Below are 25,868 nucleotides of genomic sequence, written 5' to 3'. Positions count from 1 at the left end.
AGTCAAATGGCAGAACAATGTTTAATCGGATTTGTGAAACGCGCACAGACTTTACAGAGATTGCTGTTGGTGAAACACACGTTATTGTTGATATCGTTAACGTAGTTATAGCTCAGGGTATAAAATGACCCATAAGAAAGCAACGCATTGATGCACATAAAGATGTGGGTACAGTGGGTGGTGCCGGTGCCTCTCGTGGGTTCACACAGGAGTTTCAGTCCAGCTCAGCCTGTAAAGCAGTTTGCATGACCTCCCTTTGTTTGTGCGCGTTTCCTCCCACAGTCTAAATGCAGGAATGGAGAAAAGGTGTAAATTACTTTTGAAGCCTCCCACACCATGAAAATCACTAGAGCGGTTGTCATGACTCAACTTGAACTGGACAGCACTTGCTCCTTAACCCCCCTGCAAATCTCAAGAGCCCTAAAGGAAACAACATTCTTTTTACTTGCACTGTATATATGGTATAAACCACATGTCTTTATCAAGTTCGCCTCTTGACGGTGTGAATTTAAACAAAAAAAAAAAAAAAGAAACACTAAAGGGATGCTGGAATCGGGAACTGACTGTCCCACGAGACTCTTGAAGACCAAACTGCCACAGAATCTGCCCTGTAGGTTAACACCGACAACAACAGCAAAGCGGCACGGTAAGGTTAACGCTAGAGCACAAACCCAAGCCCAGTTTACTTTTACATTTGGAGTGATTTGCAAAGTCATCCTCGGCGTTCCAAAACGTCAACCGTACTTGATACGGTCATTACAGGTAGACCAGGGAAACGACATGTTACGGTGCTATCAGAGAGGCAGTGATGTCGGCATGAGTAAGGACAATGACAGACGTACGTGTTATCGAGGCCAAGAGGCAGGAAGGAAAAAGAAAGCAGAAGTGTCCTCGGAAAAAGTTCACTTTGGCATCTCTTCCTGTGAAGAAATGACAAGTTAAAAAGGTGGCCCTCAATTTCATGGCACATTATCTCCCTCTGTTCTCCTTCCAAGCTCCCATTTTCATTAAGGCCACAGACAAGCATAAAATAATAATTACTGCGTAATGCCTAAATGCAGGGCTTCCTTCTCATGCTCCTCATTTTCCTCCGCGGCCTTCCATGTTCACGCCTGCAAAATGTTCATTTAGATAATGTGGCCCGGACCTGTTGGGCGACTCTGTTTTGCCGTTTTGCTAATACACATAATGGCCTAATCTGATTAAATAGCATTAAAAGTTTAGCCCTAGTTCAACAGAGCTGCTCCACTTTCTTGGGTGCACATACAAGCATCTCCCGACTAATTACGGAACGCGGTTGTATTCGAGGGACTTGGCTTATTTCTTATCTTGCTGACATAATTTCAATCGGCATATCTATTTTCCGCTCTGAAACAGATTTTCTTTTCACATGATAAAAAAAAAAATTAATTTGAACTTACGTTCGCATTTACATTACATTTTACAAACGCATACCTGCATGTTTTACGTTCTCCCTTTGACACCGGAACAGATACGTCGACTTTGCTGTTAGGGAGCTGACGCTTTTCACAAATAAACGGACCAAGTACTGGAACGGACTGTCAACTCATCTTCCTTCTCTATTGCTCTTCGACCGTCTTCGGCTAAATCCTCCTCAGCAAGTGATGCCGGAGTACTAACGACGAGATAATGACGAGATATCTATTTCACGTCTGAAAACAGTTCGTTAGAATTTTTATACCTCTGTATGGGCTGTTTAAGTAACTTTAAAGTGGTGTAACATTTTTACATTTCACAGCAACAGTAATATGCCCAGTATTTCTTATTTACGACCGAACACTTCGTAAAACTCCACCTTCACAAATTGCGAACACATATCGGATTTTGGGGAGAGCAAACACGGTAGCATTCTCCTTTTCACTCGCATAGCTCGCCTTCCTCGAAGCAAACAGGAGCCTTATCAACACACCCGAGGTAGTTCTGCTGAGGCTGACACTTGAACTGGAAGATATTACTCTGAATTTCGATACCCGCACGGCGTGTGACATCTCAGTTTGATCAAACAGCAGCTATTCAGAATGGATGAAATTAAAACACAGCATGTTATCTGTACAAATGCAGACAGGCCCAGTGAAAATGAAATGATTTATCTTAAGCTAGTGAAGCAGGCACAAAATTTGTCAGACTGAGCAATCTTAGTTGATGCAAGACAATGCGGACTGCGGCACGGCCTCGTGGAATAATTCGTTTAAGGCGACACGTCAAGGACCATATGTTGTTATGCGAACCAGGCAAATTAGGTGTAATGCTGGGAGCCTGCTCCACAACCCCAGAAGCGCACATGCTCAAACGACAGCATCAGCTACTGACGCGCACGTCATGCCGGCTTTGGGTCTTACAGCCAGGCCAAGATTCCATTCAGCTGAGGACCGAACGGGCACCGATACAGAACGTCTTGCTTCAGGGGCCATTCGTATGCAGTCGGCGCAGAACAAAGTGTCAGACAGAAGGAAGCTGTTTGTCAGGAAAAGTTACGATTCAAACAGAAACATGAATCTTGCACGCTGTCCATCGCAGAGTGAGTTATTCCCAAGCAGGCAAAGTCTCGCATCTATTTGAAAAACCCGTTTTGGAAAACAGAATCAACTCCGCAGTTTGGTTTCATTGTTACATCTCAAAGACACACATACCAAGTAATATTTTTCTTCTGTGGGTCTGGAGTCTTTGAATTGTTTTATTTTATGCATGGAATAGCTTGATAAGCTTGACTTGATAATGTGATGTTTGAAACACCATACATCATTGCCTATTCAGATGTAGTTTTTCAAGGTTGAGGGAAACCTCAGGCTTATTTTCAGAAAAAGAAGAGACATTTTAAATGCGCGAGACCTTGGACACTTGCACCACTCCGTTGAATTACAGAGTGATCAATCAGCTGTCCGGCATGCCCTGTCCACACTCGCCTGGCTTCAATAACCCTGCAAAACAAAATGTGCAGAACACCAAAGAGTGCTGACATGTTTTAAGAATGCTTAAGAAAAGTTTGTCTTTCAATGCCTGACCCAGTTCTCTCCCTTTGAGTTGAAACAGAGATGAGCCCCAAATTAGCTGACACAGTTGTCCAAGGTACTAAGTACCTCACTCAAGGCTCCGACACCAGAAGCAAGAATTTGAACCTGTGACCTTTTTATTGCAAGGCAACGGGCCCAAACCCCTGTGTTTACAGTGTTTTCTGCTCTTTATAACTACTGCTATAAATTTACCCCTACCGTTAAAAGTTCCCGAAAAAGTGTCACACCTACGAGGAAGCAAACTCTCAAAGACTGTTAATATAGTTATAATTTTCAGATGGTAAAAAGTCAGCATGTTCCTCTTTCAGTTTCAGATTTTCTCACTGAAGTCACCTTCAAAACTACCCCCATGCTGGTTTAAAGGGAAAAAAAAAAAAAAAAAACAGTAAAAGGTACAGAACTCCACATAAAACTCGACTCATTGCAAAATCGAACAGCTAGTGTCACTGCGTGTAATAAATAAGATACATATAAACTAATACTTCAGTTTATTTTACATGTAAAGCTATTTTTGTTGGTCTTTTTAATATATTTTATTGTGTAGCAACATTTATGTATAAAAGATACATACACACACGCACACAAATATATGCATACACATGTGCATTCAAAATCACACATCCTCACAAACCTAAGAAAATAATTAAAATATACAGTTAAAAACAATTAAACAAAGCTTTCTTTAAATACACACTTCCCTGCACTGTAACACAACCAGAAGAGGAACAATAAGACCATGCTGTATATTTTGCTAGTGTACATTGTATGCAGTAACTTAGCTCTATAACAGTAATAACTGGAAACAATAATAGTAAAAATGATAGCCATGATAACAGATGGGTTACACTGTCGTATAGTGTGAATCATGAAACAATAAACTTCAAGAACAAAGAGGAAATTGAAATAAAGCAAATAATCAAAACAATGAAGTAGCTGCCCATAGTTCTGAAAATATAAGCCAATTTGAGAATATTGTTGAGAACACAACTAGCCTTATGCAAGGAAAGCTTACAGCAACATAGACAGACTTAAATCCAATGCAAACTAAACACAGATTCAACTTCGATATCATCTTAACTGTCCAAAAATGCTTCAGTTCCGTGTTTCTTCAGAAAAGAGAAATCAGCCCTCTCTAAATACTACTCAAACAATATATTTGGCAAAATACTAACTCTGCTTCTTCTTATTTATATTCGGAAGATGTGGTTTACAACAATTTTTATTAAATGAGTAGCCAGTACAAAGTGCATCACTGAAATAAGAGACACAGTTCAACAGATTTAACCATCATTTGTTCTCCAACACAATAATGTTACCCTCTGTTAGAATTCTATTTTACTGTCACCAATTTGATTTATAAGTGTATTACTGGACATTTTAGAATGCATCATTGACCATTTTACTATTTTAATAAGCTCCATGTACATCTTCTCTAGCCATTTTATTGATTATACTCACTGTACCAATAGAGAATGTGAGCGCAGGGAAACAATTATCATTAAAGAGCTAACATGTTGGTTCTTTCATTAAAACAACCCAAAGTATTCTCATTTGTAGCAGAAAATATAATTTATTAAATATTGTTATTTGAGGACAGTAACATGCCTGCATGCATTCTGACTAAAATGGCAGCTATTCAAAATAAAAACAAGGGAAAAAATAACAACAGTAAAAATTAAATATACATTTTTCATTTATTTTCTAATAACTACATACCATTTCCTACCTTTATATACACATAACATATTACGTATTTCTCTCCACGTGAATCAGCTTGCTTTGATCTGGTATAGACAAGAACTGTAAAAAATGAATCTGGCCCACAACTGTTTGTTGATTTAGAAAATATTTAACTTCTTCGTGTATCAGTTATTCCTGGAAGCCCTATTCAAGCTCTGTCCAATCTATGATTGTGTATGGTGTTGAAAGCGTATTATAGTATCTAAGAATTTAAAATGAATAAAAAAAATCTATTCTTGATTTTCTTTTCAAAGCTTTGCCCCTGGTATAAACGCAGTATAAAAATCTTCAGTGCTAAAAACTATTTTGACTTACTGTATGCCTCCTGATGCTTCTTCTGTGCTGTTTTCTCGTTTGCCTTCAAAACAGGAGATTGGCCACAAGGCATGCATGTCGGTACGCGATGTGCAAGGACAGAATGTGAAGTCTGCACCAGCAGGGAAAGAGTTTGCATTCCAGGTTTAGACAGTCTTCCTTGGGCACGAGGCCATACGCCTGTTGGGAGTGTGGTTGCGGATGGACAAGACACCAGTACACCTGTACTCACTCCTCATTGCTCAGTCAGTACATCACCGTGGTTTTCAAAAATAGTCTTCCATCTGTAACCGAACAAACACATAGACAGCAAAACATATGTAGGTATAAACGGGATTTACACACGCTTTTAATTACACACATCTCAAGACAGCACCATAAAACTTCAAGGCATTAATAAATAAAATACGACATTTTCAAAACAATAACGTACCCCCGAGATGCGAGGTATTAAATTTTCACATCACGTATGTTTCGGATATCTTTGCGGCACGCTTGTTTCGGCGCAGTAGTCATACCTGATGTCGGCACCGGGATGTATGCTATTTGCTGTGTTTGTGTCGTGTTTATTGAAAACGAGGTGGCCGTTGCTCACAGACGCCATGTCCAGGCACCCTACAGATTTTCAGAGGACATAGGTTTGGAAAGGCATATGAGCAGAGGTGTTCGGTGTCGCACGGGATAACTGCTCCGACGGACACAGCTGAGGGCCTGATCGTGCCTTAGTTACTGTTACACTTCCTTCATTAAGGGCTTCCTTTCACAGTCAGCAGCTGAATACACACACACACACACACACACACACACACACACACACACACACACACACACACACACACACACATTTTCAGAACCGCTTGTCCCTTACGGGGTCACGGGGAACCAGAGCCTACCCGGCAACACAGGGCGTAAGGCCGGAGGGGGAAGGGGACACACCCAGGACGGGACGCCAGTCCGTCGCAAGGCACCCCAAGTGGGACTTGAACCCCAGACCCACCGGAGAGCAGGACTGCGGTCCAACCCACTGCGCCACTGCACCCCCCAGCAGCTGAATAACTACCCTTAAATGGGAAAAGAACTTCTAAAAGTGATGACACATATTAAAAACTGCATGTATGACATAAACTGTAATAACAATAAGACTGGATAGAGGCAAGACAAAAAACATATAGAAACAAGTACATCGCGCCTCTTGTATACAGGCAGTTTAATTTAAATATGATTATTTTATGCAATTTCTGTTAATTATGTAGTCTGACGGATTCAGAAATATTTTTACTCCATCACAATTTGTTCTTTTAAGGTCTCAAACTACAGTAACTACACTACTAAAATTGTATTATTATGTTCAATTTATACAAATACAGAATTAACTAACTGTGCAGGGTAAAAAGTGTTACATTGTCGGCTAAAGAAATATCTGGCAGTTAGACATGAGCCTGTTTTTCCAAAAATTGTCCTCAACAACACGGTTTAAGGGTATCGGGAATTACTGTTCAATTTTTACTTTGCTTTTTGACAATCGCCTATAGAGCACTGTAATTTTTTGAAACAATGCACTAGTATTCATTAAGATTAAAATTGTATTGACTGATTTGAAATTATGGAATTGTGTTGAAATATAGGATCCTTTGATACATTGCAATCTTATAAGAACTGTTTACCAGTATTATTTCTTAGGCTCAACAGGTTATAAAAGAGATGAGTTCTTCTTGTTTTTGTTAAAGACAAGAAATGATGAGGCGAGACATATTTGAAAGGATCAGTTATGTTGCGATTTAATCATGCAGAAATGGGTAGCATCGGTATTCATTGACACTTAAGCACCAGATGTCTGCAGCAAATTAGTGTTGGTCTATTCAAAGTGTTCAAAGAATCAGTACAAAACAACTGAAAAATATAGTTCTCTTTACATACAATCATGAAATGCTCACATGAAATTTATATTCAAAGGCAACACAATGTGCTTTACATTTACATTTAAAATGATATATATTTTAATATGTCTACAAAGGAAAAGTGTTACTGGTGTCACAATGTTTTATAAAATAAAACCTCATTAAAACATGTTATGACTAACATTTTCAAATTCAACTGTAGATGGAAAGTTAAAAAAGATAAATATTTCATTAGATTCTAAATAAAACAAAGGAAATTTCTGGCTACCCTCAGCATAAAATTCCTTTGAAAGATTAATTAATACACGTAAATTATGCAAATTATGCCCATGCAAATATTTCATGAAGACAATTAAGGGAGCCATTAATTACAGCCTTTTTTGCTTCACTGAGGTTCGTTCATTTAATTTTTAATTTCACTTTAACTGTTTTTATGTTTAATCTTGCAACAAAGAACTTTATCTATCCTAACAGAGTCGTGTAAACCGGCAGAGGACATCGAGTAGCAAGCCCCTGGAATGTAGAAAGGGAAGAAGCTTCCAGAGAGGTGTTTGTGAGCAGCGTCACCAGGAATTAGTGGCACAATGCAATCCCAAAGGCCTGGTGCCTGGAAACACATTGCGAGCTCGTTCTTGGGAAAGATCCAAAACACCGGGAAATCTATTAATAAACAAGCTTGTTGCTAATGCAGCAGAATTAGACCGTGTGACATAAGACGAATAGAAATAATTAGTTCTCCAAAACGATTCGCTCATTAATATGTTTTTCCCCGAAGAAGCTCACCAAATGTTTTATACTTCTTCTTGCTTATTAGCAGCAGTGTTGTTTGTTTGTGAGGAGCATGTGCAACTTATTGACAATATTTTGTTCCCTTCACCATCTGAGCGTAATTATTACGCACTTAGGATCGCAGTACAGTCCAAGGCGTCATGCAATACCGACAAAAGTGGTCGCGAGCAAACAGGCATACGCACAGTCCTGCTGACATAATACCCTCAGAAGTTTATATTTAGAATAATGAGTCCAAAAACTGACCTGCTTCACAGCTTATTAGCATGGCTGGTGAAACAAGTAGAAGAAGTGGCTCATCTGATCTTTACAAATCTGCATTTTCCGCCCAAAACCGTAGCGATTCCACAATCTTTTCAGGCCTACGCGACGAAATTACCGCTAGGATAGAGTGTCCAAACCACTAACCTCAGTGTCAAAGCAGTTAAAGTGACCTTCATCTTGAGTTGGGCTACTGTGCCCCAGATGGTAAGGTACATGCTTCAACAGCAGGCTGATATAAACTAAAGCTGAGGTACGGCGGCAGAAAGCAGATTCACAGTCTCCTCAAAACGTCTACCTTGTATTGTCCTTTCAGCATCTGTTCTGCCACTGCTGCGGTCACTCTCTGCTTCTTGGGTCAATGAGTCTAAGGAAATTGAAAGATAATGTTATGGTAATCAAGGATATGTCAAGCGAAAACAAAGGTGGGAGGGGGACTAATTAGTCTGCGTATAAGGTACACACGGAGAAACATTCTGTTCCTGTTAGACAAATGGATAAAAACAGTGTGGCGCAAGGACAGCGGGTTCTTTCAGAGACTGAAGGTTACTTTATTGCCATCCTTAGCGCCACCGCACCGCCGCGGCAGACCCCGCTATGGCGAATCGCAAGAGCGTGGCATTAAAGGCCATCCTCGCTCGCACGGACCCGTGACACACGCACGCGCAGCATCGCGACGCCAGAGCCGGACACAAGGACGACAGGCCACGCGAGAGGTCTAACCGTTCAGAATTCTCAGACTTTCCGTGGACGACGCCTGCTTCAGGGTCTGCTCGGCCTGATCTCGCCGCTTTGATTCGTATTCCAGAGCTTCCTGCAGTTTCCTCTTAGTCTTCTTCTCCTTCTTCAAGCGCTTCTGAATTATCGCTGGAGGAAGCGAAAAGTCAGCAAAAGCCATAAAAGCAGAGCTCAGGCAAAAAAACTAAAATGCATATCTATGTTCAAAGGAGCGCAACACTTAGGATGGTCACCTTGCATTCAGAACGTCCCCGCTCCTGTTGAAGGGCTCTTGATTAAGGTACTTACCCTGCACTGATACAGTGAAAATACCCCGCTATATAAATGCACAAATAAGTTCGCTACCTAAAAATGGAAGTGCCCTCAAATGAGTTAGATACATAAAGGCTGGCAAAAAAATGTTTTAAAAACCGTAAAAAAGAAAACTGAAAAAAATTAAAACGTCAGAAATATACGTTTAATGTTAACATTAACCACAATACATTTTCTCATTATGTATTAGTTTTTCCGTTTGTGCTAGTCTGGGTTTTTATTAATCTAGACAGCGATCTGACTGCTCCAAAATATGGCTGCCTTTTGACCCCCACTGATGGATGTCAACCAGCTTTTAGCATTTCTCACCGACAGCAATGAATCACATTAACCTGGTAAGACAGACTGGTGTGCAAGAGGTTTTAACAAAACCTTTACCCGCATAATACTGAAATACCACCATGAATGTTAGAATATGAATGGTGGTGTTAAGGTATTTACAGACTATATTTTATATACGATACTTTTATATAAGATAAGATATATGCATATAGTATCCTGTTACTTTGCAAAGACCATCAATTATTCAGTTAAATAGACTACAGACTGTAGCAGTGTATACTTAAATTTATATTCCTGCAAATTAATACATAATTAATTAATAAATTAATATTTTTACATTTATATCTGAGACCGAAACACATTTATTCGGCCTATAAGCGAGAATAAATACCAAGGTGTCTGGTATGAATTGTTCACTTTAAAGCGTATTAATGAAACGTGTGAGATGCAGTCTGGGTGCTATGAATTCCGGAAAGACGTTCCTATTCCTAGGCAGCTACCTTTGTTTTTCTGCTCCACCACAAGCTGCTTCTCCAGTGCTTCTCTGAGCTCCCGCTCCCGAAACAGCTCCATCTTCAGCTCCGTCTTCTCCAGCTGAACCTGCTTCTCCTGCGCCCGAGCGCTGTCAATCGCAACTTTCAGCAAGCCCTGCAATGCGAGGAAAAAAAAAGAAAGGATGCAAATCCATCAAACTAAGTTCAGTATATTTTCACACACAATGTAAAAGAAGTGTGTTCTGACAGCGGCTAAGTATTCGGAAAGTTTTAAAGGATGCATAACGGATAGCCACAGTAGACTATATGTACAAGAATGTTTATCAATTTAACGTTAAAAGTACTGCCAATACATAAATTCTTTTTGGACTTATTCAGTGCTTCAATGGAAAATAAATATACTCACTACATTTACCATGAAACACAACTGACTCAAGGGAGGAAAAAAGACACAATTGGTTTTGTATAGTGACAAACTGTGGTGACATTATGAAAACAATTCGAGTTCGGTCATATGCAATTAAATCAAATGAACTGGATTACAGCCTTTCAGCTGCACACTGTAGTCACCTGTCTGAGTGAATGTACCTTCTCACTTTTAACCGGGTTGTCGATTGCTCTTTCCGATGTGAACATCCAAATAAAGTTACACTCAGGGATCACAGATGATCCCTTATTCAAGAGACAAAAAAAACCCCGTAAGCACTCTTCTCTTGTACAGACGTGACACTGAGAGTCGTCCTGGACAAAGTAACGGCGATGGTGATGCCAAACGCAGAGCAATATATCAGTTTCAGAGCGAAAGGATGCGGGAAATGTACGGCGGGTGGGACGCGTACCTGTATATTTGTCAGCAGCGTTTCTATGGACGACAGACCATCAGGAAAGATGAAAGGTGAGGGGAACCCAGGAGGGAGAGTCTGGCCAGCCAGTAACAGCCTGTCGTAGCCGTCCTTCATTGCCGGATTGCACAGAAGAGCCTCATCTATTCAAATAGAGAAACAATAACATGCGAAAAAAAACTAAACAATCGCAATAGGCCCCAATTATACTTGTCCTGAAAAATTTGTTCCAGATGTCCTCAGTAAACATGTTGCGTTCATCTCAGCACAGCTGCTTTGATCTGAAGATAAGCGATTCAGCCAGATAATATCAGGGCCTGGGTTAATTGGATGGAAGGCCGGCCAGTGTTTATGCGCCATTGTTGTGTACCATTAAACTGACATGCTCAGTGTACAATGGGCTGCACATGATTGATAGGACCCCTCATCCAATTCTAAACACACCCTGATTATTGATGCCATGCGTAGTTTTGGCACTGCTTGAGAGCATCCAATTACATAAAAGCAATCAGCCCTCTGGTAAGAAAAAGCATTAGGGTTTGCTCACATTGTGTTCAACGCAACATTTATACACCGCTGAAGCATTTCTGCAGGATGCCCTCAGCGCTGAGATGTTCAGGGCTCCGCTTCCCCCCCCACGCAGCGCATTTGGCATGTTTGCGTTCAAACTTTATTTTTCCGTGCGCTGAGGGGAGGCTGTAACTGGCAACTCTCCTCTGCTAACAGCATATGGCACAGGGCGATGAGCTCTCATTTATTTTCTATCAGTACTACACGTCGCCCCCCCCCCTTGCACAGCAGCGAAGCCTTTCTGAGCAGAAGTATTTAATGACTTGAAAGAGATGACATGAAATATTAGCACAGCTGAGCTATGTACTTAACATTTGTTCAAAGGGAAAGGTTCGGCGATCCCTTAAAATGACCTCAGGATGTGCCATGAAGTGCAAATATAGGTACAATGCCTCTGTGTGGTTTTCAAAATATTGTCTAAATCTAAATAAGAGAGTTGGAAAGCGGGGCAGCTAGTAGCATACTGGTTAGAGATCCTGCCTTTGCTCCTAAAGGTCATGAGTTTAACTCCCCTCTGGCTGTAGTACCCTCGAGCAAGGTATTACTCCTAAAAACTGGTCCAGTAAAACTACCCAGCTGTATAAATGGGTAGATAATTATTGTAAGTAGCTTAACATTATAAGTTGCTGTAGAAAAAAAAAACATCAGCTAAACAAATAAATGTAAGTAGTAAGCCACTATCTATCTAATACGTGTGGCAATGCACACGCAAGGAATGTGTGTTGAAGACAAGACAAAATCAGAACGGAACTGAAAGCATGGGGTTGTAAGAAACCGGTATCAAATGCAGGGCTCCCAAAGACAGGTGGCAAAGTTCCAAATATTTTTGAATGTTTCAATGATATGATCTACCAGCAACATAAAGGAAGATCACCTTGTGGTTAGCGAGTCACGTTTTCTGCTGGTGTTAACTAGGAAAAAACCTACATAGGCCTTGTGATAGCAGAAATTAACGGTGGAAAACTTGTTCTATGATGCTAAAGCAGTGAAAATTGTATATGTTTCAAGTAATATTTGAAGTGAACGCATTTCTTTCAAGATATTATTTGAAGTGACCTCATTGTGTTCGATACTTTCATATGCTATGTCTTTTGCTATGTCTAGGTCATCAAGGCAACGTGACGACGGTGCGGGTAGCACCGGTTCCTCACAGCTCCTAGACTGCACGTTTGGACGAGGGTGAGAATCCAGCTGCCGATGCGGAGTTTTCATGTTCTCTCCATGTTTGAGTGAGTTTCTTTCAGTTTCCTCCTACAGTCCGAAGACTTGTGTTTCAGCTAAAATGAGAAATCTAAAAACACCGGGGCAGCGGCTAGTACAATGCTTACATCTGTCACAGTGCGCTCGAAAGGCCTGGGTCGGCAGCCCTCTGCCTACTGTATCAGTAGGATACGGTCATGCAGTATTTATATTTGTGCTGATATCTAGATTTTAAATAATGGTTAAACAGTCCAGCTTCGCCACTCAAAATTCACTAATGGCTGCCAAGTCATAGCAGCAGCTGGTCTTACATTAATTAGTTTAAAGGATTTATTTCATCCGTCTCCAGAGCAGACTGAGAAAAAACATAGTATTAAATCAAATTATACCTAACATCTGCAAAGGTCAGGAAACAGAATGTACCAACCAGGTAAATATTTAGATGCATTTTAAAAAGTTGAAAAAGAAACTTTTCTCTACTTCTTAGTTACAAATCCCTCAAAGTTATGGATTTCTACACAAATTTAATTGCCAAATAAAGTGCTCATAAGTAAGAGTCATTTACAGAAAGCAAACAGAAAGCCGACACAGTCTTTCACTCACACAGGCATGCAATAAGGGAAATTCACAAACTCACTGGAAACAACATGCCTTTGGACTGTGGGAGGAAACAAGAGCACCAGAATGAAACCAATGTGAACACAGGGAGGACATGCAAACCTCACATAAACAGAGCTGGATTCCAAGACGCCTCAAAACACATAATCCAGGAGCTGGGAGATACTAGACCAACCACTGCACAAAGCTCAATTCTAAAATTTCATTCCATATTCTCCAAAGAATATCAAGCAAGTATCCAATGTTTCTTTTGCTCACAGTTACAGTAAATAGTTACTTTCATGTACTACTGCATTGGACTCAGCAGGATCCCTTCCTTTCCATCAGGGATCAAACAGAATTTTTAAAGGAGAAAAACATATTTTGCAATGCAATGAAGTCATGCTGGTCATAAGCAAAAACAAATTTTATGTATTTTACTTCATACACATAAACATATATTTATTAATTTAGCTATTTATTTATTTATATCCAACAGTTATTGACCTTTTCTTTTTTAGGGTACAACAATATTTTTCTTTTTGTACTTCAGCTGAGTGACCAATAATATATGTATCTGATGCAAAAAAATACCCTTGCACATTTTTTTCTCCAAAAAATCCAAGGACAAACACCTAGTTAAAAGTGCAGAGCATGTACCCGCTGACAAATACAAGAGCAATACTCTCAGGAAGTAACTATTTATTATTGCAACTGTGTGCACATGTAATGTCTGTAGGTGAAATTTAGACGACACCTTGTCCCTGTTAATGCTTTTTGTGCTGCGAGCTCTCAACAGCAGCATTTGTGTTGGTGTTTACTTCACACCACTGGTACAGAACCATTGACTTCAGCTTAATTAGGGTGACAGATGCTGGAGTGATAGAAGCAGCAGAATAGAATGGCCCTGTTTCGAGGTGATATTTTTCCACTGCGGCTGCCAACAGCAGATGTGACAACTTCTTGTGTTACACTGTGAAATACTAATGAAATCCTGTCGGGTCAGCTGTGTCACAAATGGCATGTCACGCAGAACTGTTTCAAGCAAAGAACGGAAGAGACGAATAAAAATGGGATGCTCCCGATAAAATGCCATCATTTAAAATACACTCTCGCTGTATCCACGCGCTGGCAATTTTTCAGCTCGTGTAGCAAGTGGCAATTTTAACAAGTTCAGAGAAAACTATGGAAAATTTGAAATGTCCATTAAACTCTTATTGCAAAAACAGCACCAGGGATTTGAGAATGTGGCACATTTTTGTAGAAGCGATCCTCTTATTAGCATCCCTGATGATCTATGAGTTAATTTCACACTTTAAATCATCAGTTTCTCCACACAGATACTTATTATACTTATTACACAGTCAGTTCTTTTAACATAACAAAACAGAAAAACGTGGAATTCGGAAACAAACAGTAGAAGAAAATGATTTAATGTAGTCATAGGGGGAGATATGATGGCTTAGAGGACAGATCTACACATCCTAAAATTATTCAGAGACCAGGTTCTATGGAGATTTAGGACAAGACAGTAGTTAAGGTCATGGATCCTATGGTGGCTCAAAACATGGGTCCTTCATGGATTCCAGGAGAGCCCTTTTGTTGTCTCTTTGAGAAAATTACTTAACCATCTATACAAATGTGACAAACTACGGCCCTTTGAATAAAAGCACTGGCAAATAAAGCAAGTAGCAATAACAACCCATAACCAGGGATGGCTGATAGTGTAGTGTTTAGAACTAATACCTTTGAACCAAGAGGCTGCATGTTCAAATCCCACCTCTAGCAGTAGCACCCTTGAGCGAGGTACTTACTCTCAACTGGTCCTGTAAAATAATCCAGCTGTATAAATGGGTAAGTATTTGTAAGTCACTTTGGAGAAAAGCATCAGCTAAATGAATAAATGTAATACCTCACAGAATGCCAGCGGCAATGTTTGATGTTAACAAGGAATTAGTCTGGATTAAGCTGAGCAAGAGCTGTGATATGTGCATTATGGAGCCTAAGCAATCGAGTTGAAAAAAGTCCACCATGGATGAATATAAAGTCAGACTTATTACTCCACAGAGGCACGTCTGAGTCTCATGACTGAACAGGTGTGGACTGAACAAATGGCCCATATACAGCTCAGAGCTCCATACCACTGTGAAATTCTGTGTTTTTTACCTCCTAATGTTCAGTACATTTAAAGATTAAATCACTTGCTGAACAGTCCCATTTGGGGACCACTGAGGAGTTGAAGGAAGGAAATTGTGCACTTGATGGTACACCTTCCATAAATGCTTCCAAAAACATTACTGCGCCCAGGCATAAAATTAGTGGCAGGAGCTCAAAACGATGATATTTAATGTGACTTTTGCAAAGTGACACTGTCATATTTTCTTTCAGAATATCATTAAATTCCAAGTGCCCTGTGGCAAAATCTTTTCTTTAATAATCAAGCCAGTGTATCACTGTACTGCTTCTTTAAAATAATGAGTCCTTTGAAGTAAAAAAAAAAAAAAAAAAAAAAAAAAACAATGATAAAGGAAAATATTCTTATGACCACACTAACTAAAAGTAAATAATTAAGTATGCATGTAAACCGAATAGAAGAAATCCTTGAGTTTCCCAGATTGCCACGCACAATCAGCATTACCTTTAAATATTGTTGTCACCATAGCCAGGAAGATAGCAGAACAAACTGGCCTTGTACTGTTAGTTATCCAGAAAGTAATGAAAATAAACATAAAGAAATATGCAAGTGAATATAAATGATGAACGTGACTAAATTTGACACATTCTGTAGTTTTAACCTTTAGTCAATGTCTTTGTCCAAGTGTGTCTTACAGTGTCAAGTAATTGAACTTATGATGATTACCCTAAATTCAAACAGCAGGGTATTCTTACTCTATCAGTTCAAGGTACCTGAAGGGTTTGTTCAAGGATACTACAGCAAAAGAGAGATTCCAACAATGAAGCACCCAAATGGAAATAAACAGCCCTCAACGCCAGCACACGAAAGTTGTTGCAAAAAACAAACTGCTAAGTGTGTTGCACAGCAAAGATCTGCGTACTGCATGCGGCTAACGCACCCTTGCATTAAGAAAGGACAATACCGACACCACTGCAGTACTTCAACAATTTAAAAATGACACCCAGTCAACAGTTGTGTCCTTAAAATGAGAAAACATTAAGTACGTGAGACTCTCTTCACTGCACACTATTACATAGTTGCTCACAACTGAACAGATGGAATGTCATGATTGCCCGATATCCAAGGACACGGTATCTTGTGCTTAAAAAGGTTTGTGTCATTTTTATGGCATAATGGCCAGATTGGTCATTAGTTCAAAGTCTTTGGTTTCTTCTGGTAACGCGTTGCACATGTACGGTCGATACCAGTCCACTGGGGTTTGGGTACTGCCCAGGGTGTGACTACATAAAACCAATTTTCATGCTTCTTAGGGCTGATGGACTGAAATAAATCATTTTCCTTGCAAAAAGATGCTCGGCAAAATACATTCACCCACAGTTTTTAAACTCCAAATTAATCATTTGAAGGTGACGCTGTTTTTCGGTTACAAAAGATTTCCACTATTTACATACGTACAAGCAGCAAGTCGTCCACGCTGCAAGGTAAATGTTGGAAGGACATCCATTTACGTTCACATTACGGCGATACATTTAGCAAAGGTTTTTCTCACAAAGCGACTTACGATGATACTCTTTAGTACAAGATACACTATAGTATCTTACCTGCAGTTAATCGCTCATCTATTAACCTGAGCAGTTACAAGAGTTAAACTTTGCTATACCTATTCTGTAACATAAAAATTGTTTCCTCCATAATTTCAAACTAGTTTCAGAAGTGTTGCAGTGAACGTCTGGGAAGAAAAAAGAAGAAGAAAAAAAAAGCTTTGTTTAGTCTGTTTGTCCTTGGCCTATGGCAAAAGCGACATTTCACATGTAAATGGTACATCTGTGCGGCACGATGGCTCGCATTACGAACAGAAACGAGCGCTCCGTCAAAAGGAAACAGCGCTGTTCCGCTTCTTCCTTCGGTTTCTTTTACATCGCTGTGTCGACTTTCAGCACGTTTTAATCTGTCCACTTACGTTAAACACAATGGAAGTGACATTGTACAGTATACAGGGAGTATTTACCCTGACACCCGGTTACACAATGACAACCTTGTTTCTCCAGTCGCTGTGATAAATACATCCCTCGCGCGGTGCACAACGACAGACGCTACAGAGGATGATCACGGCTAAAAGTGTTTTGCTTAGGATGAGGAGACATATTAATGTCATTGTACGGGACTTCGATCCCACGGGGAATAGAGACATTATTCTGTTCTGTCGACACTGGCACCAATCCGGGCTCTACGTAGTGAGCGGCTTTAATAAAAAAGATAAAAGACAAAAAAGAAATGGAATTGTAAACTTTAAAAAAGGCAAAAGGAGCTTAAGAGCTCCGTTGGACTCCTATCTTTCAGCAAATGGATGCAAATCCACCCGAGCCGAGTTCACATACTTAAGGGTTTCTAACTGGGCAATGTGTTAAATGTGTGGAAATTGGTTTTGATAACATTATTCATAACACTGGCTTTGCGCTGCTTGAATTAATAACAATCCATTTACAGATGGAAGGAAGCTGGCATGGTATTTCCAGTTAAAGAGATTAATTTTTAAACACCTAATTGACAGGCTGGGGTTTGGGAGGATAAGCAACAGATTCTCTCTGTGCTTCAGCAAAGTCAAGGTGACTGAATACACACTAAAGCTTTCGCGCACTGCGGCGCGGCTACTATATCCGACTTCTGAGAAATCCTGACTTTTCCTACCCCCCCCATCCCGTTGTTTTACAATTTAGGTCTGCCTCACTTCACTGTTTGCAATTTAAAAATCTCCGCTTTATAATAGAATTGATACACGGCACAGGTAATATATAGGCTGCATTTCAAAAGAAATTTTTCGTAACATTAGGTCTGATTAAGGATAGGAATTGAAATGTACACTGCCCCTTCCTCGCCAATAGTGTCATTTTATTTCAGTATTATTAGCCAACTTTTACCTTGTTCAGACCGAGCAAGACCTGTGAAAGATAATAATGACATTTAGAACGTTAACAACATTTTAAGGCCACACGTTACCATTTGCAATCATGTTACTGGCAAAAACATATTATTATTCTTCATACAAAATTATTCCTTAATTATCATGTTAATTAGGGTAAAACAAGTGAAAAGAATACTAATGTGTAAAGGACTGCCTGCGTCTGACGTTCCGGGAAAACTGCCATTGTATGTATCGTATCCCATTTTGAATCGCAAATTACCTGCACCGTGCGCCCACCTTTTTTTGTTGCGGGAAATTCTGTCAAAAGAAATGCAGAATGTTTTGTCCCAATAATGCGTACAACGGGAGGAACAGATGTTCGGAATTATGGCAAAGCAGCCATGGTGCAGGAATTACTTTGTTTAATGGCGAAATGAGCTAAACGCTGTTTAAAATGGTGATAATACACATGGCTTAGTAATAAATACTGCTGTTAATGCTAATTAAATCAGGCTGGAATAAAAAATTCATTTTGCTTTCACTAAAGCTGCTTTATAAACAGCTTACCTGCTTACATCTTCTCTCCTTTCTATGCAAAAGTCTGCAGAGGCCAAATCCGAGACAAAACAAATGTAAGGTCTCTGACTGTAAATGGTGTGAGTGTTTATGTGCTGAACGACTCCTGCGTCTCTCTTTAATCTCAATTTCAAACAGATGTCAAGTTACCTTATTGTGACAAACTATATACTACCAGAAAATCACATGTACACTGGCAATCTACTTCATGAAAATAAAATTTGGAAAAAAAAAAAAAAAAAACAATCCCACCCAATCAAACCTGATACGGAATTTGTCATTTCATTATGTCTGTGCATATATTTTTGTACGTGTGTGGGACATGATATTCGGGGCTCGACTTGATAAACGCGCCAGAAAAATCTGCCCTTTCTAGGTGACGCCGCGGCTCCTTCAAAGACGCGTTAATGTGCGTTTGACGTGTGCCCTAAGAACCCGAGGACCAAAAACAGACAAAATGATAAAGTCATTTTACTTTTTAAAAATGTTAAATATATTTTATACAGGTTTTGGGGTGCGGTGGCGCAGTGGGTTGGACCGCAGTCCTGCTCTCCGGTGGGTCTGGGGTTCGAGTCCCGCTTGGGGTGCCTTGCGACGGACTGGCGTCCCGTCCTGGGTGTGTCCCCTCCCCCTCTGGCCTTACGCCCTGTGTTGCCGGGTAGGCTCCGGTTCCCCGTGACCCCGTATGGGACATGCGGTTCTGAAAATGTGTGTGTGTGTGTGTGTGTATTTTATACAGAATATTTGACACTACTTTAAAGACCAGTCTTTAAACATCATTTTACTCTTTACTCTAGACATAATTTCTAATAAATGATAATAATAGTTATATGTCTACATGATAATCACTACCATTGTTTGGGCCACGCCTGGATGCTGATGGAGAGCACCGTTTCACCTGTAATAGATGGCACTACATTATTCGACGAACCCCGCAGACAGGAGGTACAAGAGAAGCTGACCGCAGCACATTTGTTCTACGTAAAGCTGGCATCCCAGCCGAGACAAGCATTCTGACAAGAACCCGGTGTTTGAAAGATTAAAGGGGTCTGTCTCGTTTTAACATTCCCAAAAGCATGCGCGCTTGTGAAGTAGCATCAGCAGACTGAGGTGTCATATGCTGGAGTATCAAACAAGAGAACAAACATCCAAACAACCACCCCGAGGGGGGGGAAATGTGCCCTGCATCATCAGCGGTATTTCCTACATGGAAATCCAACGTTTGATTGATTCCACAACATTTTGTTGTTTCGCACGCTCGCCCTCCACCAGGAGGTGCGGACATGCTGTTTGATCATGAGAAGGCACCTTCTGCCGCGGTCACTATTTTTACGTTCCTTCCGGCTAATAAAGTTGTTTTCTGCCTTGCGAAAGTCAGCAAGTCGGCGACTGCGCCGCTTTACATTTGAAGCAAGTCAGAATAGCAGTGGCATCACACAAAGGGTGCCAAAGCGCTTGCACCCAAGACAAAAGGAAAGAATATTCTGCATATTATATAGTTTTGATACAAGGGAAAAAAGAAAGAACTTTATGAGCAGCAGAGCTACAGCAAGAACTGCAAGCGCAAACTCCTTAAAGCAAAAAAATGTGATCCTTGTAATAGGTTACAGGTACACTACCTAAAAGGTGTAATAACAGCATGTCTCATTCCATAATCCAATAAATTAAAAGACAATTCAAATTATATAGTTATCCCAGTAAACCCTTTCTAAGTGGAAACTCTCTTGTTTAAACATGATTACTGTGCTATTCAGCAGCAATAATAAACCTCAGTACATAAAATAGCAATTGGCATGTTGTATAATCATTATGAATTCAAGAAAGAATATAAAAATACATTCAGCTGGACAGGTGGTAGTGTAGTGGTTAGAGCTGCTGCCTTGGGACCTGAAAGTCACAGGTTTGAATCTCACCTCCAGCTATAGTACCCTTGAGCAAGGTACTTACCCTCTATTTCACCAACAAAATTACCTCACTGCATAAATGAGTAAATAACTGCAAGTAGATTAACGCTGTAAGTCAATTTGGTGAAAAATTAGCTGAATGAATATAAAAAGTTAGGACGAATGTGTCACTTCTAGCCCTCGTGGAGTAGAATCACAACAGTTGTAGAGATTCTGTTCCAAGTCCAAAATTATTATTATTATTATTATTACTGCTCCTGAGAAGTTACCCATTTTGAAAAGTAACTACACCTGAGGTTTGAGAAAGGCTGAGAAATCTTTCTTACAACCTCAGAGACAAAAAGAGAAAATATAATAAATTCAGTGACTCCGTAAAGCAAATGGTACAAGACTGTCTTAACCCTCACCACAGAGGAATATTTTTCCTATTGTCTTTTCTTCAATAAAAAATTATTAAACATTAAAACTTGTTCCATAACGTGTGCGTTTCCCCTCCATTTTAATATACTAAACTTAGTCCACAAGTAACTTTTTCCTTTAATTACCTCAGATGATGAAGGGTTCAATATTTTTTTCAGATATACAGTACATACACGTTTATATTCAGTTACATCACAGCAAACATATGCTGCTCACTTTAAAACTAGCTGGCCAGCTGGCAAATTATATGAAATTACACTGGCAGTGCCAAACATAATTACTCAAATGCTTGAACCTACAAGATGTCTTACGCTGAAGAAGCATGCACGTGCCGTGTATGTGGCTGCCGAACGTGGACGCTTGTCTACAGCGCTGTGGTGCAAACAGTGTGTTGCTGGGTGATTTTCAAGTCCGTCTTGGTGATGGAAGAGAACAGCAAGAGAGAACAGAATCCTTAGACTAGTAATTTTATAAATATTATGTTATTCTCAGAATGAGGACGAAAACGTTATACCGCCACAACTACTGTATATGCGTATTAGTTTGCCTTTGAATAAGTTATTAAGAAATCTGCAATATGAGTTCAGTTAACTGACCATATACAATAGCTACGCTTGTTGTACACACACACACCGTCTGAAGCCGCTTGTCCCGAGCGGGGTCGCGGCAAGACGGAACCTAACCTTGCAAAACGCTCAGGACGGGACGCAAGTCCATCAGAAGGCACCCCGAGCAGGATTCGAACCACAGACCCGCCAGAGAGCGGGACCCGGATAAGCCTGCCGCACCACCACGCCTCCACTGGCTGTAGAGTGAACAAAAATTTATTGGTACATCTGTTTGGCTGACATTCTTTCTTCTGCTATGTCAATTATCAGCTATGGTTCAAAGCCACAAAGTCTGTCCAAGTGCAGTGTGTGTGTTTGACAGATGTAGGAGTAAATATCCTTTTTCATTACTGATGCAGAATTTTAGGATGCTTCCATTTCAGCTTATAATGAAATTCCTGAAAAGAATACACAGTGACTTTCAAATAAATGTTACGTTTGGTGGTGAATGAATAAATGAATAAATAAAATTTACAGCAGAAGAAAAGCTGCAGTGCAGAAACACACATATATATATATAATATATTAATATATAATAAATTAGTCATAAGCACTCCTTGCAGCAAAGTGTTGCGTGTTATTTAAGAATATCTTTGGGTTTGTTGTTTTATGTAATAATTAAAAATTGATCATGTTAATACTGAGCCATTTTCTTGTGATTCTCATTTATGGGTTTCTTTTTTGCATGGGCAGCACATTATATTTAAGATATGCAGAACTGGTTTACAGCACAAAAAATCATGGCTTTCACCTTTCCCTGCTGCTTGCTTCTGCTGCTTGGTTTTCACATCTTCTTTCTTCTAATATATTTTTATCATTTTTGACTGAAATAACTGTCGATCACAGTTCAACATATGCAACATACAGAAACAAACACATTACTGGTTATTCATTAATATCGTTGTTATACTTAAACTCAGTTTAACATGAAACTTAACACACTCGGACACACTTTTTCGGTTTAAAATTAAGAACAAATATATAGGTCCATCCAACAAAGGAAGAGCAGTGTGGTTTTGTACACTGAGATACAAATGAGGCAGGACACCAATACAATGCTTTCTGCTATATAAAATGTATAAGGCATAAAACTAATTTAACGCTCTGCTAGGATCATAAAGCAAAAACAAGGGGAGAAGTATCATTAAATCACTGAAATGTTATCTAATTTGTTTAAACAAACTGAACCTATGAGCAACCCTAATTAAAAGGCCACATATCAGCAAAACTGGGATTATAAAACCACAGGCCTTTTTAAGTGTATAACACATTGATTCTATGCATCACTTTGTTCTTGAATGTAACAGTTATATATGACAGTGAACTGGTGCATAGAAAAGTAATATAATTAAAGAAGGGCATACAATTGTATGTATATCTATATATATATAGATATATACATATAATCACATAATGTAATGGTGTGTTATTAGCTAATGATGTGTTATTACCTGGTCTGATGTATTGGTTACTTGTAGCTCATGCTGTACAATCGCTCTTCTCTCGCTGCATAAACTTGTGCGTGCTATTCAAATTGCCTCATTTATTATGATAGCTTCCTCATGTAAATTGTGCTGACTGCTCGCCCTTGCACAGTCCTCATTAGACTAATGAAAACCTTCAAATGAAAGAACTAAACAACCTGCCAAATAAAGGGCTGGGGTTATTATGAAAATTACAACTCTGGGAGCAGGGAGAAGCTCTGTTCATTAATTCATGCTCAGCAAATTGCTAACTAATTTAGTTTCACTCCTCTGCATTAATGGATTATTTTATAAAACTGTTTTCCACAGCCTGAGACCTTTGGTGTGCGCACTGGAGAGCCCTGAATTAAAATCAACCTCGGTGACATATTAGGATTTTAGCATTTAAGCAGAAGTGGCAATGGCATGGTCAGGAAAACATGTTTTTTTTAAATCCCCAGACAGTTCAGTTTAAATACCCATTTCCATGTGCCTTGATGCACTGTCTTATGTCACTATACATACATATATAGCCTTTCTTATTTTCATTTGTTTTTGAATAGCATCAGCATCATATTTTGGCACCCCCAATTTAAATCTGAAATATTTTTAATCAGATTAATGCATTAATGCACCAATTTCTTTCATGCAGAGTATTTGTGCTTTTCAACAGCTAAAACATATTATACATACAGAACGCTGCTGCATGAGTTGCGTTTGACCTGCCGAAGCGTTCCCACATATTTCCCCTCTTCGTCTCTCTGCACTGGCTTCCTATAGCTGTCTGGATCAAATTAAAGACTCTGGCGATGGCCGACAACAGCATCATTAGAACTGCTCCCAGCTATCTGCAGGACTTGATCACCTGCTACACCCCAACCAGACTGCTACGCTCCTCCACCTCTGCCCGCTTGGTCGTCCCACGCACAAAAGGTCCAAAAGCAAAAGCCCAAAGGTTCTCAGTTCTGGCTCTGATGTGGTGGAAAGACCTCCCCCTCTCACTCAGAACTGCTGAATCTCTGTTCACATTTAAAAAGGGCCTTAAAACTCACCTCTTCCAGACTCTCTTCTCCCATGATCTAAGTTCATGTGATGTGTAAATGCTCATGCTCAGTAACTTTGAGATCATAACTGTTGAATAAACTTCCACGCAGCTACTCAGGTAATGTAAATGTTTGTTTTTAAAAAAAAAAAAAAAAACAAATTAGGAATGTGATTTGGAATCGTCAATATTCGGATAAAGTTTTATGCAACTACTTGTGTGATGTACATATGGTGTCTGCATCTAAGTCTCTCTTTCTGCTAATATAATTCACACATTGTATTTTCTATGAGATGTACGTTACTAAATGAATAAATGTAAATGGAATACAAAATAGCATAAATTTCTAAGTTTTACGTGGATTTTCATTTTCACGAGCACAGTTCCTAAGGAGTGAGTCTCTAACAGGTGGTTAATGATGCATATGCTGCTGTCTTTGTTATATACCTATTCTGACAGGCAATGTGCTGTTTCATGCTGTGATTCCTTTTGTCCACCTTTGTGAAAGCAACGTGCCAAGGAAAAATCTGGTATCTCAAGTATAAAATAACATGTATTCTTTACTTTCAATGCAGTCTTGTAAAAGATGTTGATGACACCCTCATACACTCAAGACCAGTCGATACAGAATAAAAGTTAGGGTTAGGGCTTAATCAGAATACTGTGTGGTAATTGATACTGATCACAGAATGGACAAATAATTGGCAAAATATTCTTGCAAAATTCAATTCTGACCTTTTTCTGTTTGAGTTCTTTTTGTGTCATGTCCAATATCATGTGAAGCCAGATCCCCCTCCTTTGGTGTTGGAAGAACACTTGGCGACAGTCTGAGAAGAGCCTGGTTCATGGTGAGCCCATTTTGGTGGACAGCTTCAAAATAAAAAGGTGGTAGAGATGTTCATGCAACTGTAACACACAAATTATCACTGCAAGAACGCAAATGATTTGTCTTTTGCAATTTTTAAAGATGGGTCACATAAATGCTTTTCGTTGTGTTTGGCAATTTAGGCCAAGGGATTGGGAGTTAAAATTAATGTCGAGTCAAGCCTTGATCTGGTTGGAAAAAAGGCACGAAATTGACCACAATCTGTTCTACGGTACTGATAAAACCAACCAGACAAAGAAAAGTTATTGATCAATAAATGCATCAATCGAAATTTTCTTTTGCATTGCATACACCTGCCTGGCTTCTGAAACATTGCCCTGGAAAACAGACAAAAGGCTATTCTCACATCATGGCTAAGTTCACTGAGGCAGAAAACTGGAATTCTAAATGGATTCTTTTGTGTCTTTTCCCAAAGGGTGGAAAGGAACGCCAATAACAGGCAGATCTTGTCGCTGTGTCGGGAGAGGGAGAGGGAGTGCTACTCACGGGCTCTGTCTGAAGAGCTTTCTGTGTGAGCCGGAGAGCTGGACACACTGCTGCTCCGGTGAGAAGATGGACGACTTCCCGGTCTCCTTCCGTCTTCCACGGAGGGTGCTGGAGATGGACTGTCTGGAACGCGCTCCTGCGGCCCAAATCGAAAAGCAGTTTGCCTTAGTGTCCGAACGAATCTTTAGAAAGCGACACAAAACTCTCGCAAACATCCACACGGTCAAACTGGACGTGTAAAAAATAACATTCTGAGAATTCACTGAGCGCCTGGATTTCCAAACAAAAGCCCTCAGATTTCACTCTCTCAGAGGTGACTTAACAATTCTGAACTGACTGGCAATTTGTGACCAACTGTTTGAGGAATATACACA

General features: G+C 39.8%; 1 protein-coding gene across 3 annotated transcripts in view; it reads right to left on the bottom strand.

Annotated features, from left to right (window-relative positions):
• LOC108920466 (dachshund homolog 1-like) overlaps positions 1–25,868 on the bottom strand; it is a 107,900-nt gene that overhangs the window by 18,339 nt on the left and 63,693 nt on the right. Inside the window, exons 5-11 of one of the 3 annotated variants that reach the window (XR_003798155.1) lie at positions 25,495–25,630; positions 24,858–24,992; positions 10,701–10,846; positions 9,868–10,015; positions 8,759–8,902; positions 8,334–8,402; positions 5,088–5,371 (exon numbers count right to left, since the gene is read on the bottom strand). Coding sequence is in view for 2 of the 3 variants with exons in the window: in XM_029258087.1 (XP_029113920.1) it covers positions 8,278–8,402; positions 8,759–8,902; positions 9,868–10,015; positions 10,701–10,846; positions 24,858–24,992; positions 25,495–25,630 (834 nt within the window). In the remaining variant the exon portion in view is untranslated. Of the gene's footprint in view, positions 1–4,722; positions 5,372–7,316; positions 8,403–8,758; positions 8,903–9,867; positions 10,016–10,700; positions 10,847–24,857; positions 24,993–25,494; positions 25,631–25,868 lie in introns of those variants that run through there. The other 2 variants (XM_018729227.2, XM_029258087.1) reach the window with 2 other exon arrangements.

Source organism: Scleropages formosus, chromosome 14 (assembly GCF_900964775.1).
Source record: "Scleropages formosus chromosome 14, fSclFor1.1, whole genome shotgun sequence".
NCBI lineage: Eukaryota > Metazoa > Chordata > Actinopteri > Osteoglossiformes > Osteoglossidae > Scleropages > Scleropages formosus.
This window is presented reverse-complemented; position numbering and strand designations above follow the sequence as displayed.